The 15,027-nt window shown below is 41.8% G+C and overlaps 1 protein-coding gene across 3 annotated transcripts in view; it reads left to right on the forward strand.

The window, feature by feature from the left end:
- The window catches only part of MKLN1 (muskelin 1), a 120,074-nt gene that overhangs the window by 35,050 nt on the left and 69,997 nt on the right, over positions 1 to 15,027 (forward strand). For 2 of the 3 annotated variants that reach the window (XM_054064953.1, XM_054064961.1), the window contains 3 exons: positions 2,122 to 2,314; positions 10,385 to 10,462; positions 11,588 to 11,653. In XM_054064953.1, the coding sequence (XP_053920928.1) occupies positions 2,122 to 2,314; positions 10,385 to 10,462; positions 11,588 to 11,653 (337 nt within the window). Of the gene's footprint in view, positions 1 to 2,118; positions 2,315 to 10,384; positions 10,463 to 11,587; positions 11,654 to 15,027 lie in introns of all 3 variants that reach the window. The other variant, XM_054064968.1, reaches the window with a different exon arrangement.

Consider the following 15,027-nt stretch of genomic DNA (forward strand, 5'->3'; position numbering starts at 1 on the left):
GAGAAGAAGGTTCTACATGAAGTCACCTATCCTTTTAGTTGTGTGGGCTTCAACCAACAAAAACTCTCTGGGGTAACAAATAAGGACTCAAAGCAGCAGGCGTGCTCCACAGTTGCCTTCCTTCTGCTTTCTCCTTGCTGTCCAGCTCAGCCTGCTGCCTTGGGAAGCCTTTGCTTTTACTGAAGAGTGGGCTTGCTGCAGCAGCTGAGAAGCGGCAGTTTATCGATGGTGGTCACTTTTAGCTTTGATAGTGAACTATGTTTAATTCTGCTAGTGGATTTAACAGTGTTAAATGTCTTAGTCTCATGCTATTGCTATGTTTTTAACCATACAAATTATTTACAGCTTCAGATCAAAGCTATTATTTGGGTTGTCGTGTCTTTAAACCTGTATGACATAATTTAAAAAAGAACATTTTATGTACTTTGTATACAACGTTTTACATAGACTAATCTTTACATTTAACTTCTGAACTCCTACTAAGGTGTCACTTACCTACAACTTTTATATTGTGTGGTGTAGTCAGCCTGTATCAAAGTCGCTTCTTTCTTGTAACCTAAGTCTATAAGTCATGAGAGGCTCAATGGAAATATGCCAAGTCAGAATTTTATCTGTCTGAATGTGCAGAAGCTGCCACCATCCTTTTGCTCCCTGTCCTTTTGAGCAACAAAATTTCATGTGGTTTGGCCTTGACTGGTGTAAGTGGACGTTTGCTTAAAGATGGTGTTTTAGGTATCTCTTAGGAAGGACAAAAAAAAAGTGTTTTTTCCAGCTGTGCTGTAAAACTGCTTTATTATTACCCTGCCACAGTCTTGCATTTTTATCGGTGCGTGTCCTTGGCCTTTTTCATGTGGGCTGGGAACTGATTTTCTAAAAATGCATCGTTCTGGCTATTTGCAGCTGTGAAATACTGATGGATTAAGAACTAAAAATATAGCGCATGGCCGTGTTTCTTTTTAGCGGCTTCAGTTTACAAGATTCTTGTTGTAGAGCCATTATTTCGAGAGCATTAATTTTTGTTGAATGTTAGTGTTAGTTCCAGGTTTTTAGAAAGATTCTAATCATTTAAATACCATAAACTTCAGTTCTAGCAGTCTTTTCCACTTAGGAGTAAAATCTTTTTTCTCTAATTTGATCAGTCTTGCAGATGTTTAAGTTACATTTGCTTTTTGTGTAGTAAGGATGGAAGTGGAGTTCAGTTTTTTTTCTTTAATGCCTTAGAATATAGATGTGAAGAGTCTATTTAAAATCAGTGGTTCTGCTACTTATCAACTTAAAAATCTATGTGACTTATGCATAAGTAACAGCTTTGAAAATGCAGTGGATAATTTGGTAGGTTAACAGCACAAGCTGTAGCTCTTACTCAGAATTTACTATTTCCTCACGGTTTCTGTGTTGGAATGTTTGCCCCAGCCTGGGTTTCTCTAAGCCTTTCCTCGCCCCATCCCACAGCTGAGTGGGAACTGGGCAGCTTTAGCTCATCTGCGATATGAAAGCAGGGCTTCTATTTCAAGATGTGTAGGAACAGTTTGAAGGTAAATCTTCAGCGTGCACGTAAATCCTTGCTGCCTTTGATCCAACACCCTTATGAACCCACAGGATTGTAGGGTCAGCTCTGCCTTCTGCCTTTCTGTTGTAGTAGCAGTGGTCACTGCAAGTATTCCTTTTCTCATGGCTCTTTTTTCCCTTCTCTTCCAGAGAAGCCGTGCCCTACTTACGCTTCTAAATTATTTTGTTATATAACGAGTCATACAATCAAAATTACGTAACACTGATCACCAAGGCTTTTTCCTGCTCTGTGCTTCATGTAGGCCTCAGAACAGCAGGGCCAGGCAGATGCGGGGGGGAAATAATGGTCACTCCGGAGATCTGGGACGCTGTGCACACTCTTGTATACACTTATTAAATTGGATGATGCCAAGCTGTATAATTTCCATAACGTGAGAAAGTAAACGCCTTCATAGCTTGTAGTGTCTTATATATAGTGTTTGTCTGTAAGCTCGTGAGCAATTTGTGTGCAGCATGTGCAAGAGATCCTCCAAGCAGGTTCATAGGTAACTTCCAGCAGTGCTAGTATGAGAAAAATCTACACGTCTCATAGGCTTTCTTGTGTTCCAGTAGTACCGTGAACAGGAAGCCATTCGCCTTTGCCTAAAGCATTTTCGGCAGCACAACTACACTGAAGCTTTTGAGTCGCTGCAGAAGAAAACCAAGATTGCTCTGGAGCACCCGATGTTGACAGACCTGCATGACAAGCTGGTGTTGAAGGGAGACTTCGATGCTTGTGAAGAACTGATAGAAAAAGCTGTGAACGGTAAGAGAATCAGAGAGATCTTGTATATTTTACAAAAAGAAACATTGAAGTGTTACTACTTTGACTTTTAATGCGCTCAGTGGTAGGACTAGTTGGTCCATATGCTGTTTCATATCTAGAGTGGTGTACTGTTGGCTTTTGGACTTCTATGTAAATGTGAAATGACGGCTGCAAGTTCGGCTATGAAACCTCTTATCACTGCTACTTTTGGAGTCTCTTTCTCCCAGATACGAAAATGTGGTGCACTTGAATGGGTAAAGTTCTTCAGGTCAGTGGCTGGCAAGTTGAAGGTGGGCTTAACTGTCATAGAAGTCACTGGAATTGTGAGCAGGGAAGCATAAAACTCAAGTTCTCTGTAGTGATCTGTATCATGGTTTCTAGTTAGCGCTTACCATGAAGCTGATGTTTCAGCAAAAGCTTTTGGTTATGTTTGAACGAGAGCACTGTCTTTACTTATGGGGTAGATAGTCCTTGGAGAATGGTGAAGAAGTCACAGTGACTGGAGGCAAGAGTCTGTTTTCCCTTGAAGAGCAGGACATTGGCAACTCGTTTCATTGTAACTACTATTAATTTTTTACTTGGAAGCTTTCAACTTGAGAGCTGTTCACACAAGTGCTTCTAGCTCCTAAAATGGGAGAGATGTACTTTGTGTTGATAGAATGGGTTACAAAAAGAGTTGACTGTTGTACTGAAGTGTCTACCAAGACCTGTGCGATAGTTATGGATCAGTCTGATAAAACAGAGGCACTCTTGGCTGCGGGTGTAGTGCTTTTTGATTACATGCTGTTGCTCTTCATGGGAAATTGTGCTGGCATAGGAGGCCAGTATACTGTCTGATGCCAATAGCGTTAGGGGCTTAGTGCACCAATTTCGTGGCTGTCTGGCACTAGAGATGTTTTCTAATTCTGGACTAATCTGTCATTTATAATACCTTTTAGATAGATGCCAGCATATCTGCCTGACTCCATCAGTGTGGTGCTATGATAGAAATGATAGCTTTAGAGTCAAAGTGTGTCCACTATGTTTTTGTGAATAAAGAAGCTGTTCCACTAAGCACAGTGTTTGGGAGTTTGCTGCAACAGGTTGTCAAAAACTGCAGTAAACGGCTTTCTGCAGGTTTTGGCTCAAGGTTTCTCAACTAAATGGGTGGAACAGCTGGGCTCTGCCCTGCGCTGAGCTCTCTGAGCAGCTTACAAGCATTGAGACTGAGATTTGCCAGTGTTCGTTCTCACCTACCTGAGTGCTGCCTGCCCTCCTGAGACAATGTAGTGTTGTTGGCTGGGATGGGAGTGTGAGCAGCTTCCTGCAATGCAGGGGCATTTTGCAACTGGCAGCTTCTTCCTGAATCTTAAGAAGAAGTGAGGGTTGCAGGATGAGAACGCAGCAGGGAGCTGTGGCTGGCTTTTACTGTCTTTGCAGTGTTTCTCAAGTGCCTGAGGAGAGCTGATGAGCCCACCGATATGAGGCAGGATCTGCTGAGAGCCAGAGGGGTGCTGCTGTGTGCTGATGGTGATGATTTTATCAGTGCACTGGTCTGCTGCCTTGGCTGTGGCTTAATCTTGTCAGTGCCTAGAGGCCGTCCTCTTTCCACTTCATTGCAAGCTGTAGTAGAAATTATTTCTTGAATGGAATTTCACAAGAAGTCTAGAATGTGCTGAAAAAGTTCCCTCAAGAATGGACTTGTTTCCCTGGGTACTAATGAAATCAAAGTTTGTGGCCTCGTATTTTGAGCTGTTACACGTTCATTTCTTCTACTACTTAATATTTAACACACTGCATTTATCCTATATAGCAGTTTTCCGCTAGCACTTGAGCTGTGGTGGTACTTCTGTTTCCCTTTGTACGTTGCGGGTGGGGTTGTTGCCTGCAGTGCTCACCTTCTCCAGGTGTGGAGGCACTGGCAAAGGACTTACCTGGTAGAAAATGGTAGGTCTTGTGTTGTACCGTCTAACAAATGGACACTTTATTCCTGTCAGATTTGGTGTGAATAATCCTGGTTCCTGTAATCATGTCCCTTATTGGAGGTTGGGGAACTCAGCATCGCTTAAGCAAACTAGAGGAATGCTGTAATTTGTTTTATAAGTCCTTTTCTTCGTCAGCAAGTACAAAAGGAAGCATTTCTAGTAAGAGATGGTGGTTAACTTAGCAGGAGAGTCTTCAAGTAGATTCGTTAAGTTTTGTCAGTGCTTCTGAGGGACAGAATAATATGCATGAGGATGTTGATATTACTTTCCTTTAATCCAGCACCTAGCTAGCTGCAGTTAAATGTCAGTGTACACATCTCCTATCGCTCTGTTGCTCATCCTTAATGATCTTGCTTGTCTTTGAATACATTAACCTTCCTTCCCCCATCCTTCTGCAGTTCTTTATGCTGTCTTCAGCTTTTGTACCCATTTGAAGCTCTGTCGCCTCCCAGCAGCCTTCAGAGAGAAGTGCTATCTATCCCAAGACACTGAGGCTGTATCCTGTATTTGGTTTAACCTGACACAACCACTAGTTTATACTAACTGGGTCAATCCTGCCCTTGCTCTGGTCAGTGTGTCTCATGGCCCCTCACTTCTGGTACTGATCCTTGTGATGTCATGTTGCGAACCAGCTCAGGGAGCTGATAAAGCTGCAGTGAGGAAGAAAGGACAAACCTCTTCTGATAGTCACAAACCCGCCCCTGAAATTGCAGCTGGAATAGTTTGTCTGGAGTTATACAAGGCAACAGTCAAGTTAAGGTGTTGAATATTACTGATAGTTAACAGCTGGATCTAGGATGGGAATACGTTTTCAGCCTTCAACACATTCTATCTCTTATGGTATTGCTACCATCTGCTACCTTTGGTTCTCCACAGTTACCTGTCCTTGCTCAATTCTGCATCCTTCAAGCTCCTCTGTTTGAAAGAGGCTTGTTAGCACCCGGCATTTTACTCTTTCAGTTTCTTGGCAGCTTTGCTGTGAAGTCTCCATTGCCTGCTGCTTAGTCTCTAAGGTGTGGGTGTTCTTACGACCGAACTCCTCTCTGATGTGATGTTTTTACAGATAAATGTGGATTAACTTCAGGCCTGTATATGGTCTGTGAGGTGTAAGATTGAGATATACAGATCCTTAAATTATCCCTGAAATCATTCAAAGAATGAACTGTTCTGTAATAGGCTGGACATAACTGTGTGAACTTCTGATCTCTCACTGTTCTGAGAGTTCATAGCCTTACAGGAACAAACAGAAGTGCAGTGAGGTTTACAGAGATCCTGCACACTCAGTTCAGCCTAAGATCTCTTCTGTAGAGGCCAATATTTGCAGTTGTAGGTATTTGAAGAGTGAAATGCAGTGCATCTCTTGCAGGCTATTTCCATAGGCTTAGTCATGTAGAAAAAGTGTAGGTGGTCAAGAATTAGTGCTAGCAGAGCTAAACTCTTGTTCTTTTGCATTGCTAATGATGAACGCCGTCTTCCACCTCACATCACCAGATGATTTCTTTTGAGAGCTCAGTGGCAGGCAGCCACACTTTTCCCGCAGATTCTTTTGACTTGTGCATTACACTTTGAAAACGGGCAAATGGTAACTCTGGCAGCTGCCTGACTTCCTCTCAAAAATAAAAGGTTCCCTAAATCTCAGCTGGTTCACAGACTTGGTTCAAATGCTTCACATTTGGATTCATTCCTATAGCTTTCAGACCGCCTATATTATTGAAGAAAAAACATCTGTTTAATATTCCTACAGAGAGTAAGCTCGGTGCAAATTACTTAGTTGAACTCTTTGCAGCTACTGTAGACTTAGAAAGCTGCTTGAAACGGATTGAAGATCTGCTGGTTTCCTATTAGTATTCTGGAGACGTTTATTCTGGCAGTTCTTGTGTCAGTATGTGATATGTGTTTATCTGTTGACAAGTCAGCCTCGTATGCCAAACAAGATGCACAGCCTGCAGGCTCAGTTGTCCCCTAAAACTTGGGATGCACAGGAATGCTTGTATTCTGTGGGAAGTTCTAGACAGACACGTATACCTTAACTTTACTGTCAAATATGTTTGGATTCAATTCTGAGAAAGCCAGGGAGGGGCTCTTTATAGGGAGTGCAGGGATAGGACAAGAGAGCATGGTTTTAAGCCGAAAGAGGGGAGATTTAGATTAGATATTAGGAAGGGATTCTTTACTCTGAGGGTGGAGAGACACTGACATAGGTTGTTCAGAGAAGTGTCCTTCCAGTACCTGAAGAGGGCCTACAGGAAAGCTGGAGAGGGGCTATTCATAAAGGCTTGTGGTGATAGGACGAGGAGGAACAGGTATAAACTGGAGAGGGGCAGATTTAGACTTGACATTAGGAAGAATTTCTTCACCATGAGAGTGGTGAGACAGTGGCACAGGTTGCCCAGGGAAGTTGTGGCTGCCCCGTCTCTGGAGGTGTTCAAGGCCAGGTTGGATGGGGCCTCGGGCAGCCTGATCCAGTGGGAGGAGTCCTTGCCCATGGCAGGGAGATTGGAACTAGAAGATCTTTAAGGTCCCTTCCAACCCTAACTATTCTATGATTCTAAGTGTCCCATTCCTGGAGGTGTTCAAGGCCAGATTGGATGGGGTTTTAAACAGCCCCTGGGAAGTGTCACTGCCCATGGCAGGGGAATTGGAACTGAATGATCTTTAAGGTTCCTTCCACCCCAAACCATCCTATGATTCTATGAGGAAGTATGGACACTGGCTTGCTGCTCTGTAGTACTGGGATATACAGATGGGAGAGGCTTGCTATGGCTCCAGGACTTGTTGTAAGCAGATGGCAGGGTTTGTGTAGAAGCAGCATATCTTGTAGAGATCTGAAAGCAAACCTTGTTTTATTTCTCTTAAGAAGAAACCACATAGGATATTAAAGTTTTGAGGATGGAAAAATTAACGTGTTTCCTTGTTGATCCCACATAGAATCATAGAATAGTTTGGGTTGGAAGGGACCTCAAAGCCCATCCAGTTCCAACCCTCCCTGCCACAAGCAGAGACACCTCCCACCAGACCAGGCTGCTCAAATCCCCATCCAGCCTGGCCTTAAACACCTCCAGGGATGGGGCATTTGTGACTTCTCTGGGCAACCTGTGGCATTGCTGTATCATCCTCACAGTAAATGCCTCTCTGAAATCTCTTTGGCCACTGGAAATGAAGTGAATAGATGTCAGTAATCTTATGTAGAGATGTGTGTTGGAAACTTTGTACCACTTTTACTTGTTCCTGATTGACTTTAAGAAGTTAAATATTGTTGTCTACAATGTTTGTCCTAATCTTTTCTAGGTAACCTGTAATCGGCTGACAAAATAAAGGCTTTGGTTATCAGGGAGGTAGAATTTACTAAGCTTTAACCACTGCAAACTTCATGTTGTTACATCCAAAATGCATCACAGCTTGCTGTGAAGGGCTTGAAAATAGTACAAAATAAACATACCAGGTTTGGCTGTAAGTTTAGAGAGCAAACATGGACACTGAAATGAGAGGTCTCTGGGGCGAAGGAAAAGTCTTCCTTTAAAAGCTTGCCCTTAAGGTGCTTTTTTTTCTATAGGGTTCTTTAATTTTAAACTACCGATTCATTGGAAATGGCTGACAAACCTGAGCAGGCCTAGATGTCATCCTCAGTGCCTTGTGGAAGCTTTGGAGATTTTTGGTCAGCAGTGCTATCCTGACAAGAAACAGAAGGAGTTTGCCAGAATAGATCTGGCATCACATATAGAATCCACCTAGAAATCCTCCTTTTTTCCCCTGGTGGTGTCAGACAGGTGGTGATTCAGCTTCCAAAACAAGCTGCTGCTGGTTTGCAGTACAAGTAGAATGAATGTAGAACTCCTCCCAGCAGAAGGAAAGATTTCTGGGAAGCAAGCTGGAGTATTTCCAAACCAATATCCCATGGAAGACAAGATGCAATATTAAAAGAGGCTGAAGGCGCAGTAGGGGAGAAGAGTCATATCTTGACAAGTGCAGCCTGTGGGTGTTGAGCATGGGAGAGAGGTTAAATCACCCTTTCAGATCAGATGTGGTGTAGCTATTTGTGTCCAATTATCTATTGGCTGCCATAGGGATAGATAACGCTTCTGCATTCTGTCTGACCGAACGCTCTAATGGTAACCAAAAGGCTGGATTTCTGTCTACGCTTGTGGCTAGAAAAATCTGCCTGAGTCAGTGAGGGATTCCTCACAGCACATGCATTTGTTTTATTGGAAGCTGGTTTTTCTGAATCAGAATTCATGAAAACTCGGCCTTAAGGCCTTTCACATCTCGTCCCAAGTTTGTAAGTGCTGAAGAAGTGGGAGTTAGGAACCCGACTCTTGAAACTTAAATAAATCAATTTTCTACATAACTTGAACAAGCTTTTGGCTTTCCTCAGTTGCTTAATGCTAGGAGAGAGCTGATGTTTTTGGCTTCAAGACAGGGAGTAAAATCTGCCTTGCTTTCACAGATTATTTGATTTGAAAAACTTGCAGAACTGAGTTTATGAAAGCCGAAAGCAATTTTTTATAGTAAGACCAAATTCAGCACCTTTTGGAGCTCTTGAGTGCCCTTATTTCCCTATTAGGTGGTCTCTAAACAGAGAATTCATCTCCCAGGAAGTACTTGCTGGCTTGGGTTTTAATCAAAACCTGGATTTCAGTCACGAGAAACTACTGGATGTCAGGAAACACCTTAAAATAGTCTGAACATTATGTCATGCTTAACAAAGATCTTTACCTTTTTGTAAATAGATAAGGTTATGTACAGTAAGAATTATTCGTGCTTTGTCTGTGTGCCTACCAAGGGATTTTCTATAAACAAACAGACACATTCATAATCTTTAAATTCTTACCTCAAAGGCACAATTACAGGATTCGGAAGAACTTTAAAGCATTCGATGCAACTTAGTAATTTCATTTTTCTATTCTCTGCTGGGGAATATAAAACTGATTCCTGTGTCTGTTTGCTGGGTACTGTTCTACTGAAGAGCGTGGCTGTTGGGTATGACATGATTAAGGACCTCTGAATGTGTCCTGAGTTTGAGTGATGAATGTGCAGTGCACTAGTTCAATGCAACACATTCAACCCGCCTGTGGTACTTACCACTGTGCTAGTGGGGTAAACTTGGGTGTCTGAGCTCCCATTTTTTTCAGGTTTTGCATAAATGTGGAACAAATGCTTGTCATGATGAAGAGTTTGTGTCTTGTGATGGGTGGGATGTAGCTAGGTGAGTGGTGTTCAAGAAGCTGGCCAGTAGTGATCGAATAGTTTGTCTGTAGAAGGTAAGGTAAATTTTTTTAGAGGAAACACTTGAAGAACATTATCAGTGAGCATTCTGGACGCTTGCTAAGCCCTTCCCAACCCGAAGAGCAGTCCAGGAGAGTGTGGGTGTTATGAATCTCCTTCTCAAAAACATTAGCATGTGTGATAGACTGATAACACATTCAGAATTAGGAACTGGCCCCTTGATGCTGAAGAGGTGAAGTGTGGTAGGTGTACAGAGCAAGAGAGAGAGGCACAAAGGGAACTTAGAGTGTTGGAGTTAATGCTTCTTCGAGAAATTTTGCGGTTGTCATATCTGGCCAGTGACCTAATGCGTCTTCTGTTTCTCTTGCTTAACTCTCTAAAGAGAATGTAAACTGTTATTTTGTTTTCTACCCAGTACTTGGTTGTCCCATATCATGGCATTTAAACTATCTGCTTTTCATCCTTTTTTCTTTTTAGATGAAGCTCCAGAGATGCCGCCTGACCTAGTTTTAGCTTAACATCTACTGAAATGGTTGAAGTTTACATGCATTGGCAACTTTCCTTTTGCTTAAATAAGAGGGAGGGATTCTGTTCTTAATTAAATACACCACACTGGAGATTTGTAGACGATTGGCATGACCTGGCAGGCAAACAGGGTAATTCTTGATTGATCTAGTAATGAGTATTCTTTTTATTTTAGTGCTTACACATTTAGTTCATTAACAAGTTTAACAAACTGACTGATATATTTAAAGAATGTGTTTCAAATGGAAGCTTTGGAGTAGTCTACTGGATTCGACTAGGCTGAAGTTACCAGCGTTAAAAGTGATTTTGCTTTAATGGAAATTTAAGCATTTTATACAGCAAAATGTTTGTTTTGCAGATGGCTTATTCAATCAGTATATCAGTCAGCAAGAATACAAACCTCGCTGGGGGCAGATCATTCCCAAAAGCACCAAAGGTAAGGACATTGCTTAAGATATAACCCATGTACTGCCATTCTCTTGTTCCTTTGAGCATATTCAGCAAGAAACTGGTGCAAGAAAACCTTCTCTAGGGCAGTTGTTCTAGGGAAGGATTTCGTCTCTAAAAAATTTGCGTTTGTCTGCAGAGTCAGTGAAATGCAACCTGGTTTCTGGTTGAGTGAGGAATGCTAGCTGTAATGTCAAGGATACAGGTTAAGCATGAGAGTGGTTCGCTGCATGACAAGATTTAACGCATAGGGTCAAACGTACAGAAAAAGGTAGCAAATAAATACATTCTCTTAACAGGGACCGGTTCAAATTTGAGATACACCTTTTTCAGTCTTCTTTGGTTTTTCAGTACTTTACTGCGGAGTACAAAAATCACTGTCATGCAGCAACAATAGAATTCAAGGTGGCAGTTGCCAAACGTGGAGCACTGTGCCTAAACCTCTTGGGAAGGGTTATCTGTGAATACAAGCATCTCTCTCTTCCAGCGGAATGGGAGTTGTCTTTCTAATATTGCTTCCTATAGATGACATCTGTCCTGAACTCATAAAAAAATCTGTAGTGGTTGAAAAGCTGCTTTAATTGGGCAGTTGAAATTCCCGTATATGTGAGGATGAGTAATTGGTGCAAAGCTTACTATGTTCTATTTCTACCATTACCTATTTGTTTCCATCCCATGGGTTTGTTGCCCTGTCATTTGAGTATCTGTTCTCACTACTCAGCCTGCAGGCAGCTCTCAGGTGGGGAAAGATGGAAGGAAAGCAGAAGGTTGTTCCTGTCCTCACTGTTGGAGAGCTGCAAAGACAGCTCCAACCTCTTGTGCAGACCTGCCTGCTTCCAGAACTCTCAGACTCTTTTCCAAGGCTCTCAGAATTGCGATACTGTATTCGCTTTGGCTGTTTGTGTTATCGGTCACCAGATAATTCAATATAAAACCGTGTAGTTTTATAATGCACAGAAGAATGCTACCTGCAAAAAGTATTGTGCTGATGTTTAAAGAATGATGAGTTACTAAGTTACTCTGCTTCTGTATAGTATTTAGGCTATACATGAGATTGCGTTTTTCTTTGGTTTAAAAATCTAACGGAAAACTCTCCTCCCTCCCTTTTTTAAAGGTGATGGGGAGGACAGCCGACCAGGGATGAGGGGTGGCCATCAGATGGTTATAGATGTTCAGACAGGTGAGTAGTTGCTAAATTTCTTAACTAAATGGCTTAATCAGATATTTTTCAGTTAAAAACGCGGATGTCTTTTTCTTTAGAGACAGTCTTAACTTCAGGTTTTGAGGAAAAATGGCACTTTCTAATAGCTGGATTGAATACTCTGCTTTCGCTCTGGAACTGTACTCCAAGTGCCCTTCCCACCCCTCTTCTTCCCTATTAGTTCTCTGTTAGGACTTAATTGTTTTCTTGTCTTAACTAAGAAACAGAGAGCAATGATTTTCCTTTTTTTTTGGTCCATTTACCATCTTAGAGCAGGAGCTTAAGTGAGAGAAGAGAAATTAGGGATGATTATTTCCCTTATCTGCTACATACTATATTCTTTAGAATAGTGCCCAACCAGTGGATCCAATGCATTGAAACATTCCTTGTCTTTTGGTTGGAATGGCTTCTGATTGCCACAGTGTGCAAACAACTCCTGTTAAAGATAATTTATCAGGCATTTTTTACATAAACGTTTCCATTAGCAGTTTAAAGAATGGTTCAGCCTCCCTTTGAAAGAGCCCACAGAGAAAAGAAAGGGGAGGGTTATAAATTCCAGTTCTGGTGATTGTTGTTCTCTATAATTCTCTGGATCTCTATCTTGCTTTTATTAAATCACATTTCTGTGGTATGTCATTCCTTACTGAAATATAGAACGTATCTGCCTGCCTCTTCGCTAAGTAAATGATTTGTATGAGTGAAAAAGGAAAGGAGAAACAAGGTCAGGGCATGAGTAGCAGCGAGGAATATAGGGTGGCATTGACGGAGTTGGCAAAAAATTACTGTGGCCATATCTGTTGTGGTCATACGGATGGGGACTGGAGCATGTGACAGGACAGCACCTTCAAGAGCAATTTGCTAAGTCATTGTGAACAAGCAAAAATTCAGCAGTAACTGCAGTGTTTGGCTTTTACTTGCTGTAGTTACTGCTTTAGAGAAAACACTCGACTTATTTTGTATATGACAACAAACTTTTTTTTTTTCTGTCAAAGAAGTTTGAGATTCATTTGAATAAAATGCTGCTGAAGGATTGCTGGTGTTCGCCTACAAAAGGAGCTGTGAACGCTCCCTAGTGGCCTCAGTGAATAAGTAGATGGTGGCTGTTTCAGAAGTGTGCCAAAGAAACCTGAGTCTTGTCAACTTGGAAAGGGTAGTCGTTTAGACCTCGTGAAAATAACGTGTTCGTGGTAGTGTGAGACTTTGTCTCCATTCCTGTTGGTTTCTTAAGTCCTAGTAAGCTCTGTCTTTGACTTAAGTTTTCACTCTGCTTTAACAAGGCAAGAAAAAGCATTGATGTCTCTTTTTACTTGCACAAAATGGACTGGGGAACACCTGTAGAGGCAGAGTCCCCATGTGGGAAAACTGGATCTCCCTCTGTTGTGCCAGTCCTTTTCTTGCTGCAGCTTTACCCAGCTATGGTGGAACACCTCTGGGAAGTTTCTCTCTGGAATATTTGGAAAGTTGCCTTTACTTTTGCTTACAGGCCCACCGAGGCTTGTAAAAGGCTAAAGGTTTTTTGAGGTTATTAGTTTTGTCATTTGATTTGGCTCGTGAACAGGCCTGGGGGAAGGTCTTGGTGCTGTTATGCTTAAAACCAACTGTTGCAGATTGCTTGAGTTTTCCTTTTGAGTATAGGTAGTGTTTAATGAGCCTGTGGGAATTCAGCCAGTTATGTCAGGATGTGTTTTATGGACTGGAGCTGTGAAGCTCCCTGGCTAACCTTGAGCAAATCTAATGTTAATGAAGAAGGAGCAGTGTTATACTCTTTCCTTCAAAGACATCCTCCCTTCCTTACCCACACTTGTTGACATGTTTGTTTCAGAAGTCTTTGAAGAAAAATACGCTTACTTTGCACTCCTTTTTAGAGAGGGAAGGTCCTTTTAAAAAATGAGTATTTTCTTCAACTTCAATCTTTCAGAAATGACGTGAAACACCAAAACCATGCATATAGGGAGGTTCTGAAGTTTTATATCGTGTAGAATAGGCTTTGGAAGCAAATTTTAGTCTCTGATGTCCAGACCTGTTGTTGCTATGACTGAACTATAAATGGTTCTGCCTTTTGATTAACCTCAAGGAAATATCATAGAATGGTTTGTGTTGGAAGGGACCTTAAAGGTAATCCAGTTCCAACTTCCCTGCCATGGGCAGGGACACCTCCCACTGGATCAGGCTGCTCAAGCCCCAACCAACCTGGACTTAAACATGTCCAGAGTCCCTGAGACTGTTTATGCTCTTAAGTTTCAGGCAGAATATAGTTTAGCTTGCTCTAAGCTGCCTTTTAGCATGTTTTGTCTTCTGCTTAGGGTAGGCTGAAAGTGACTGAAAGAGCAGTTCTGGGATCTCTGCTGGCAACCAGTAGCTTTTGCTGTAGCTCATTTTCATCTGATGTTCTTTTAATACCTGCTGCAGCTGTCTTAGAGTAAGTATAGCATTATTGGTGGTTTGAAAAATTCTTAAAGCCGTTTGAAATGAAAGTGTAGGTATTTTGGGATATAGAACTGAGAAAGCAGCGTGGTATCTTCCTACATTTTTATATTTGGGAGTTATGTATTCTCACAACGTCTGCCATGCTTTTAATCATATTAACACTTGGACTGGGATAACTGGATGGCAGAATTAGGAAGTTGGTTTTGGTTGCAAATGTGGAAACATTTACTAAGAAGCATTCCCAGTTATAGTTGGAAAACACTGTTGCTTGCTCTATAGCTTTAGTCTGTAAATGAAAAGAGAGGGCTTTTCTGCTTTTTTTCCTGCAAGGTAAGTGTCTTATATAGTTCTGGAGAGTTTTGTGCACTTTTCTACTAGGAGAGGGAAGGGTTAGAGTAGTCACAACTCAGGTGCATAGGTTAAAAAAAAATAATCCCCAAAACATAGAGTGAAAATGACCTTAAAAGTTCACAAGAACTGTGTTAAGTGTGCTTAATGTCAGTCGTGACAAGCTGCACTGCTGTTTATGTAGGCCCTGGTGAAATACTTGAGCAGTAACATGCAGACTTGTATACAAGTGCTCTCTCTATAGTGCCATGTTCCTGGATGTGTTAAGCCCTAATGCAGTTTAGGACAAGTAGGCATCTGACACTTGTACCTTGATTGTGCCCTCTTAGACCTTTTTATAATTCAGCTATGGCACGCATTTTGAAATACCAGTGCTTTTTTTTTCAGAAGGAAGTGGGATTTGGTACGAAGTCGAACACAAAATAAAACCCTGACTAACCCTGTGGCTCGGGAACCAAGAGTGGCAGGGGAGAGACAAAGAGGTGGTTGTAGAACATGTTCTAACCTGTCAGAGAGACAAGGTTCAACTCAGTTGCTTCACTCAGTACAAGTGGACATGTGTTCAAATTGTTTTCTTA

Source organism: Cuculus canorus, chromosome 1, assembly GCF_017976375.1.
Source record: "Cuculus canorus isolate bCucCan1 chromosome 1, bCucCan1.pri, whole genome shotgun sequence".
Taxonomy (NCBI): Eukaryota; Metazoa; Chordata; class Aves; order Cuculiformes; family Cuculidae; genus Cuculus; species Cuculus canorus.